Source organism: Alosa pseudoharengus, unplaced genomic scaffold, assembly GCF_046254945.1.
Source record: "Alosa pseudoharengus isolate Yale_2024_CS ecotype anadromous, Long Island Sound unplaced genomic scaffold, YU_APseudo_1.1 YU_APseudo_1.1_scf_5, whole genome shotgun sequence".
NCBI classification, from domain to species: Eukaryota; Metazoa; Chordata; class Actinopteri; order Clupeiformes; family Clupeidae; genus Alosa; species Alosa pseudoharengus.
The window spans coordinates 25,370,675-25,380,674 of NW_027468837.1; the positions used below are offsets into that span (position 1 = coordinate 25,370,675).

General features: G+C 45.0%; 1 protein-coding gene across 1 annotated transcript in view; it reads left to right on the top strand.

The window, feature by feature from the left end:
- cdh4 (cadherin 4, type 1, R-cadherin (retinal)) overlaps positions 1-10,000 on the top strand; it is an 84,565-nt gene that overhangs the window by 23,913 nt on the left and 50,652 nt on the right. Inside the window, exon 3 of the mRNA XM_076268279.1 lies at positions 6,791-6,946. Within this exon, the coding sequence (XP_076124394.1) occupies positions 6,791-6,946 (156 nt within the window). The remainder of the gene's footprint in view (positions 1-6,790; positions 6,947-10,000) is intronic.

Genomic DNA, 10,000 nt, shown 5'->3' on the forward strand with positions numbered 1-10,000 from the left:
GTGTGTGTGTGTGTGTGTGTGTGTACGTGCCTGTGTGTGTGTGTACATCTGTGTGTGTGTGTGTGTGTGTGTGTGTGTGTGTGTGTGTGTGTGTGTGTGTGTGTGTGTGTGTGTGTGTGTGTGTGTGTGTGCGTGTGTATGCGTGTGTGTGTGTGTGTGTGTGTTTGTGTTTGTGTGTGTGTGTGTGTGTGTGTGTGTGTGTGTGTGTGTGTGTGTTTGTGTCTGGCTGTACTATACTAATAGTGCCATGCTTAACAGACACCCGCAGTTGCTCATTGCTCTTTCTGTCTGAACATCAAAGGTTTGCTACTGCTTAATGATGTGGAGGACTCTCAACTCTATGGGTGATGAGGTTGAACACGACCATGCAAAATACTAGGGCAACCCTCAACTGACCTCAACTTCAACCAAACTTTGCAAGAAGGCTGTGTCTCTTCAGCTTAATAAGGTCTGAGAAGTCAGTCCAAGAGTTCAAACATTCAATTTTCAACATGGAAAGGGTTTATTGCTGACAAACCTCCCAGCTGAAAGGTCAGTTGAAAGTGAACTGATGGTCTTGCCCTGTTTTAAAGATATACTTATGCTTTTAGACTCCAATGACCATGGACAGTCATGTTTTTAATATGAATATATTTATTCTAATAATAACATGACCTATGGTGTTTTTACAGCTATATGATCTGATATTTCAGTTTAGTTAACACAAAGCAGCCTTCATGCTTAACCCTAAACCTGCTTGTATTAAAGTATAGTATAAAAGTATAGCTCTGATTAATCTCAGATGGCCTATGGGATCTTCTACGGCTAATGGAACCGCAATAAAGACAACATAACTTTAGACCAGAGCTATATCTCTATACGACTCTGCTTTAAACTGGTTGCGGTCTCCAAGGAGCTGTCTTTAGCACCCAATGGAATTTGCAGTAAAAGTTCCACTAGAGTTCTTCTACTTGGCTACCAGCATAACTATGACCGTGTGCTTCAGCACCTCTGACAGCCACACAGGGAGTCTGAGCAGTGGCGTGGAGGCTGCTGAGGGCAACTGGTAGCCCATGGCTCTAGTGGGACCTCTGTCTGCCTGGTATTGCTTATTACCGCTGCGGCGGCCATTTCGGCTCACAGGGCTCCAGATGCAGTGGGGCCTCTGCTACTCTCAGTGATAGCTGGGCTACAATGTCCCCGCCTGCCCGCACTCTAGTTTCTGCTCCAGAGGAAAGAAACTAGAAAAAATAAATAAACTGCCCCTTCCTTGAGTGGCTGTAAATGAGAGGATGGAACAAATTGAGCAGCTCATGATTTCAAAGTGGCCTTGCCGACCGCCTGACCGTTTGAGGAAGCGACATTTTGATTTGGCAGGGACGGAGGTGACAGAAGAAGTGAAAAGTCGTAAAGAGTAAATGTAGTAAAATGGTAAAATGGAAAAATAACGTCTGCTCTGCAAACCATTAAACACGCAGTAGATTTAAGGACAGGGGCTTATGGAGTCTGCTATACTCTGTGAGCATAATTACACAAACACCCCAGCCACAAAGACATTTCCACATCTACAACCAAAAATCTGTAATAACTGCAAAAAAAAGTGTTCATATAAATAATTCATCCAAATCTGAATTGGATCTGAAGACATCATTTGTAATGGTAAAGTCAGGCACTTGCATGGAGTCGCTCCCCAGCCCCTTTTGGGGGCTCAACTCCAGCAGCCTTAGGCAACGACCGACTGAGTGGGCGAGTGAGTGAGCGAGTGAGTGAGTGAGCGAGTGAGGAGAGATAGAGGAAAGAGTTTCTCGGCGGAGAGGAAATGGCTAGGCTAATGAAAAGAGCGGGCAGGAGAGCCGGCGGTAAATAAATGGAGATGTATTCTGGGGGAGAGAGGCGAGCGTTTCAGGCGGCTTCTGATCTCGCCCCGCCGAGCTAAATGGCGCTCTAATCCTGCGTGTGATTGGCTCGGCTCGCGTCGGCGAGGCGAGGCGAGGCGAGGCTCCGGAGCGGGAGCCGCCACCGTCGTGCCGCGTAAAACCCCCCAGTGCTGCCGCCGTTCCTCTCCCCCGTTGCCGCCGAGCCGATAAGATCTCCTTCAGGGCCCGACAAGTTGTCAGTGGTGGAGGAAATCACTGTGAACCTGCTACAAATGGCTCGTTTATCCAGCATCTGGTCTGAGCAGAAGAGTGGAGAGAGACAGGAAAGAAAGAAAGAAAGAAAGAAGGAAGGAAAGAGAGAGAGAGTGATATAGAGAGAATAAGAAACAGGATATTCAAGAAATAAAAAGAAAAGACACAGATGGTGAGACAGTGACAGATGAGATTCCACCTCCACGTTTCCATTTGAGCTGTTTTTCTTTAGCTTGGACAGGGGTTAAGATAAAAGTACAATGATATAAAATAAATAAAATAAAACAAGATCAAATAAATGATTTCCAGCCTTCATCACTGACTCTGGATGTTGAACAGCTCCATCCAGCAGGCCTCCTTTCATGGAGCTGTGTCAGTTTTGTCAGTTTATCGATACGAAGTGCCTTCATTAACTGCTTCAGGATGTGACATGCAGTCTCATGTGGCGCTGGAGCAGGAGTTCCAGGGGAAAAATCATCATATCCTTTTGACATGTGATGGCCATCTTTCTCCTGGGAAAAGTACCCTTATAAAAAACACCCATGCACACACACACACACACACAAAAGAGTAACTGCTGTGAGTCAATATGTGTGTTGTCTGTATTTGTGTGTGGGGGGTCTGTGTGTGTGTGTGTGTGGTGTGTGTGTGTGTGTGTGTGTATTAGAGTGTTTCATGTGTACCCACAATGTGCCATGGCCACTGAATTATTGAAAAGCGAGGGTCTCTTTGATCTGAGCAAAGCTACTAACACACCAGAATCCCTTACCTGTCATCCGTATGGATGCTGAGAACGCTGCCCCGCTGCACTGTTTACACACAGAATATTGAATGTGCATGTGTATGTGCGTGTATTTGTGTGTGTGTGTGTGTGTTTGTGTTTTATTTACTGGTGGACTTTCAAATAGATACATTGCCGGTGAAGTTTCACATGGTCTAGAATGTAACCAGCCTGCCCTTCTGACTGTTAAGAAGTTTGCTTTTTGAGGGAACTGAGGTTGAGGTTGAGTCTGTAGGTCATGTTATGGTGTGTGTGTGTGTGTGTGTGTGTGTGTGTGTGTGTGTGTGTGTGTGTGTGTGTGTGTGTGTGTGTGTGTTTGGGGGGGGATTAGTAGAGGGATATCATGTTCAAACAGGGGAATGTTTTATGCAAAAGGCTGTTGCCGCTCCACAGATGAAGTAATTTCATTTTCACGCATGGTTTCCAGAAGCACAAGCCACGAAATTTGCTGGGACGGGTGGAGAGGAGATGTTAGTGGAGAGCTTGTTTGTTTGTTTGAGCACGTGCCTCTGTGTATGTGTGTGTGTGTTTGTGTGTGTGTGAGAATGTATGCCTGTGTGGGTGTGTGCCTATGTTTGTGTGTGCCGCTGGTGTGTGTGTGTGTGTCTGTGTCTGTCTGTGTGTGTGCGTGTGTGTATGTGTGCGTATGTGTACATGTGTGTGTGTGTGTGTGTGTGCTTTTACCAGCCGGTTAGATCCCTTCATTCTCCTGCAAGCCCTCTGCTGAGCGAAACAGTGCAGTGGAACATTTTAATGACGCAACGGCGGCAGAAGTAGCCCCAGCCACCCTATCATTTGTACGCACCACATCACAGACGTCGAGTGGCTCTCCAACTGCTGCATTCAAACACACTCTATCCCCTACACTTGAAAAGCATCACTCATCCCCTCTATCAACAACTGCTATTGCACACACATTGCCAACCTAAAACCATGGTTTGAAAAACAGAGCCCAAGCATTTCACGAGTGGCTCTGCAACATGTGTGAATATCTAGATGTTTACTTTTCCATGAGAGCATCGCTCAATCGGGCGCCCATCAGTACTTCTGAGGGTGTTCGTTAGGGGAGCTTTTTCATCGATAGTTGCGAAGAGGGATGCCTGGTTTTGGAGCAGGAGGAAGGAAGCTGGTTTCTTTCGCCTGAGTCCGGGCGTTGCTTCCTGGAGGCGGTTGAATCTGTAGTGTCGGGGATATTGGGGAAACAGCCTGGGGGAGAAGTCTGACAAGGGGGTAGGGATGGGTTGGATCGGGGTGGGTGGGGGGTGTGAATAATCCTGAAAGCTTCAACAGTGGATGCCTGGGGTGCCAGCGGGAGATTTGTATGTGTGTGTGTGTATGTGTGTGTGTGTGAGAGAGAATGTATGTGAGGGAGAGTGTGTCTGTGTCTGTGGGTATGTGTGTGGATGGGTGTTTGTGTATATATGATATCCGTTTGTGTGCGTGTGCGTGCGTGCGTGTGTATGCATTCGTGTGTGAGCGTGCCTCTGTGTACGTCCATATTCGGCTCTGTGTGTGTTTTGCGTATGAAGTAAAAGAGGCCACACTGAAAAACAGACTAGTCCTCAGTAATGGCTTTCCAAGAAACTCTGGCTCATCATTTGTAATTCATGACGCATGTCTGGCTTGTTTGTTCTGCCTGCTGCCTGATTAAGGCATATGTGTTTGCTGAGATGTGTCACTTCATTAAAATAGAATGAAGTATTTCCCTGAATATCTAATGAAGCCTTGCTATGTCTGCACTTAAGATCATTTCAGTGTGTACAACATAGCCAGTATATTTATAATTCATGTCTGCAAATAGTAATTCAGTTAATGAAGGCTATTATCTGACAACTCTTAGATCTGTGAGAGTTTAGTAATGTGTTTGCACTGCAGTCCAGTTTGAAGTTGCAAGCATGTTGCAGTCAAATTACTATCATATAACGTATGTGTGTGTGTGTGTGTGCGTGTGTGTGTGTGTGTGTGTGTTAGTGTGTGTGTGTGCATATGTGTGTGAGTGTATATGAATGTGTGTTTGTGTTTGCGCGATGCGCGGGTGTGAAGGCCAGGTTTGGTGGTGGAGGCGTGTTTGGTTCGATGTCTGTTGTGGATATCTGTAAATGAAGTCTGATCATTGAGATGAGATGCATGTATAGGTGAAAATCCTGGTCTGCGTGTCGGTGAAATGTCATAGTCCGAGAGTGTGTGTAGGTTTAGCAGAGTACATTACACTTAGACCTCCAATAAGTACATGCTAATGATAATGTTGAGTTCAGCTGCTAGCTAACTTTTAATCAATTTTCCTCACACACTGTAAATGAACTGAAGCATGTCAATTCTCATTCTCACATCATTCTCCACTTCCTAGTGAAAGTATAGAAAATTACCTTTTTTCCTCTAGAGAAAGATTTTTTTTATTTATTCACCCGGATTTCTCTCGACCTCGCATTGCTAAAGTAAACTCGCGGGCTGTGTTTGACTACCTTCAGGTGTGAGTGTTATTTATAACACCTGAAAGGAAGTTTTTAAATTATAAACTTGTGATCTTCCTGCAATACTTAACTCCAGGCTAGCACATTTTATATTATAATATTACACCTTCCCAGAGAAGATGTGATTTGCTCTCTTAATGTGATAGCTGGAAGAAGTTTTGAAGAAGATGAATGTATCTAACCCCTCAGCATATGTTGCCGGTTGGCAAATAAGTTGTCAGAACTCTTGTTTCTGGCAGCCGTCCTCCACAAACTGCTAAAAATACCACTAAAGTTTCCCACGTGTGTTTTCCTGTTACTTTACGAGCTGGCTGCCAAGAGAGTCCACGACGCTTAATCATCGCAAGTGTTCATCAGCGAAGTGGCATGCCTAGAAGGTAGCGTCTTTATTAGTGCGATCGCTTACCGCCACACGGGCACATGTTGGATGATGCCCAGGGGCATCATTCTGGGCACAGGAGGAGGAGATGGCCTCTGAAATATTCATAATAATCTTCATTAGTGTTAATAAATTAATAAATTAAGTATTAATACATTAACCTTAATGAGTTGTTACAGGATACATGCACCTGGCCATAGACTCTTTACTCATGCATGGCAAAATCCATACTACCTGTTAAAGCATTGATATTCATTGGCTCATGATTAGGTGAGAAGAAGTCATAGATCCTCTCTTTGTGAACAGTCTTATGGTTACAGAGGTGTATTAAAGATGGAGTGAAAATAAAGAAAGATGAAAAGTGCCCTTGTGTATGTGTGTGCAGGGGAGATGCTGCAGAACATTACCTATCAGCTCCTATCAATAAACCTTGTCTGTTTACTCTGCACCATAAACAAACCTTTGATTCTCTATCAGAAGCATTGGGGAGTGTAAGAAAAGGAAGAAAAGAAAAGTTCTTCTCTCTGGTGGAGTGTTGATCCACTCAAGGACTCCTACGCTCACCTATTTTTCAACCATTTCCCAGCTGTTCCTCTTGAACTGCTTCTGTTTTCTGACTGCCCTTAAACTTCAGACGCTTTGAAGTGTTCACCTGAAAAACTTTACATTTTCTCTCTTCCTATCTCTTTCTTTCCTTCTTTCTTCCTTTCTCCTCCTCCCTCTACCTCTCTCTCTTCCTCCCTCTTTCTTTCTCTCCCTCTTTCTCTCCTATCTTTGTCTCTTTCTCTCTCTCACCCTCTTATGCGTATGTATTTCAAGGATGCAGTAATGTAAAAGTTTGAATGCTGGCTCAGTTGTGTTTTTATCTCCCCCTTTTTCCTCTCTCCCCTCTCTTTCTCTGCCCCCTCTCTTTCTCTCTCTCCCTCCTCTCTATCTCTCTCCCTCCTCTCTCTCTCCCCCTTTCTCCCCCTCGTCTCCCTCCTCTCTATCTCTCCCCCTCTCTCTCTCTCTCTCTCTCTCTCTCTCTCTCTCTCTTTTCCTGTCGTCACAGATTCGCTCAGATAAGGACCGAGACACCCAGATTCGCTACAGCATTACAGGAGCTGGCGCTGACCAGCCCCCCACCGACGTGTACAACATCGACCCTGTGGCCGGGAAGATGTATGTCACCAGGCCCCTGGACCGCGAGGAGAGGGCCTCCTACCATGTAAGTCAGTAACCATGGCAATCACATCCACCTGGCCCAACCCCTCTGTGACCCTAACCTTTACCTCAAAGTTTCCTCCACTTCAAAGCTGCAAACTCAAGTAGTTTTGTGTTATATTATTAATCGGGCATGTCATTTGGGCTGCATTTCAACTTGTGTGGAATACAAAGAAGGCTGTTAAGAAGACATAAACTTCAGCCTGGAAAGACAAACACATTAAAATTTAGTGCATCGGCAAGGGGGCCTGCATATATATGCTTGATGATGCACATCGTGGGTCACTTGTCATCCAAAGCAAATTATCCGAGTGAAAGGTCTGACTAAGTTGACAGTTGACGTGTCGTTCGTGCCGGGCCTCCACCCTTTCTGCCTTTGAAAAAGTGTTTCTTGCTTTCTTTCAGAGGGAGAGAGCAGGGTGGGGTAGAAGCACTGTCTGCTGCTTCAACAAAACATCGTTTTTGCACTTACTCAAACTGTCAATTAAATAGAGGTTGCTTATTTATTTATATGTTTATTTTTTATTCGGCAGAGTGCAGTTGCCGGGCTGCATACGTGAAAGCAAAAACATCAACTAGGCTTGACTCACATGGGGCTGTCAGTGTTAATGAACAGCCATTTTTATATAGTGTTTTTTCCAGTGGGGAATCAAATCAAAGTCTCTCGCTCTCACCCTCTCTTGCTCCTTCTTGTGCTCCATCTCTCTCTCTCTTTCTCTGCCTGTCAGGATGTTAGATGCTACACCATGAACTACAACCACAGCCATTTTCCATCTCCCCTTGTGTCAGCAGTCTAAGAATCAGTTCATATTCTTGACTTACAAAAGGTCTGATTTTCAGGGCTCGTATGGAATGGCTCCCTCAAAAGAAACTTTAGCTTTTAGTGACGTGAACTTTTGGGCAGTGTGTTTGCCTTTGAAATTATGCTGACATGTCAAGGAAAGCGAAGTATATGGAATTGACTCTCTTTAGAAGAATGTCTATTTTAGAATTAGCTACATTTGATCATATAAAAGGTATGATCAAGATCACATTTAACAGTTCATCCTTTCAACAGTTCAACCATCATTCATGGTGAAACGTATACTTGAATCAGTATGGAATGCAGTGGAGTCAACAGAGACAAACCACTGCTGATAATAAATGTTGTTATACTAAGTCATGATATTAGGGGTGTATTAGGGAAGCATGAAGAATGACTACAGCTATAACTGGTTCATATTCAGCAATAAATGTTATAACAATGATTACTAAATGTACAGTATGCACCGTTAGCTACAGTCACATCTACATCACCGTAAGTGATTCCTATGGGAAAACATTTCAAGTATGCACTCAAGGAACTGAGCACATATGTGCCAGTGGATTCCAATGAACTGTAGGTCCATTATTATTTTGTTATATTTCAAATTATGTCAAAGCAAAGCCACACTCAAAACAAATCATCAAAGAAGAGAAAAACAAACGTGTCACTAGAGCTTTCCCCTGTAAATTGCAATCCACAATCCAGTGGAAACAGTGGCGCACCCCCCCCCCCCCCCCCATTCACATTTCCCTCCCGATTAAGAGGCAGGTCACAGGTGAGCCCAAAGCCATTAATTAAGTGCCATCTCAGTCCACATGATCAATCAAGCACTCAACGAGCTAATTGCCTCCATCGCTCCAGAGTAGCTGGATCCACGCAGATATCCCTGCTCTGCGCAAAGTGTTTTGTTTACATACTGAAGCTCAAGCTGGAAGGTGTGTGGCTTGGAGTGTCATGTCCAATTGATCACATGACAGTGATGTCACAAATGCTTGTGACACAAGCCATTTTATGTTTATGTGATGGATTCATCCAAGGATACGTAGGACACATAATCGCATAGAAGCATACGGACCTTGCACAAGCAGAGTCAGGGACCTTGTGATGAGTGTGAAGTCTCACTGGTTTCTCCAGCTCAGATAAACAACACACAATTGCCCTGAAGGCAGACTTAGGAGAGGAGTGTAGTGGAAAAGTTCATTTCGGAACTTGCTGTATTCAATGTGTGTGCGTGTCATGCTGAATGGAGTCTCACTGATATCTACTCCTGGCGGCCTCTTCTTCCTCCTCTCCTCGGTGGAGGTGAGCTGTGGTTGTTTACTCCCACATCAGACAGATCCTCGGCTCGATAGCAGGCCAGACACATGGTTTGTTTGGGTCCCGTCTGATCTTTCAGGGTCAGGAAGTTGCCAAGACTTCCTTCCGTACACGCGCCAGAGTTCCTAAAAGGAAGACTTCCCAGGGTGCTTTGTGTTTATTTTCTGCCACAGAGGTAGAAATGTTTGTGGATCTGTGTGTGTGTGAATGTGAGTGCGTGTACAGTGTATCTTTGTGTGCATATTCATACATATCTGAATGGTTTTTGGCCATTCATTCTCATTGTATGCTAGCATGTGTTGAAATGATTGAATGGGGCATGTGCGTGCATCTGTGTGTCTGTCTGCATCAGTGAGTGGTGGATTCGCCTCGTCTTAGCTTTTCTCCGTTTTATCGCCCCGGTGCTTTTTCTTCTTCCCAGACTCCTATGAAGCGAGGCGACCCACTGATGCGCTTGTGCAATGCCAGCAGGAGAGAGAAAGAGAGGGATAGAGAGAGGAGGAGGGAGAGAGAGAGAGTTCATTTAATCATTCATCAAAGAGGGAGGCAGCCGCAGAGAAGGCAAAGATAAACACTGAGATTAGGCACTCCGAGTCAGGCCCTAGCACAGCCGCCGACGCCAGTCTCCAAAAGTGCACGCCTTATGGCAGGCATGGCAGGGAGAGCTGCAGGAGGTGTGTGTATGCGTGTGTCTCTGTTTCTCTCTCTCTCTCTCTCTCTCTGTGTGTGTGGGGGGGGGGGGGGTAGGCTTTATTGTGTTTGCTGTCACACATAGAACTAGCAATCTTGTGTCAAGACAAGTAACAATTCCTCCACAGAATTATCAGGCAAAGATCAACACTAAAACTGTTCTCCACACATCACATAGACAGAGATTGTAGAGGGTGAAAGGCCCTCACAGAACAGACAAAGCTTAGAAACAGTTCAAACAATCTC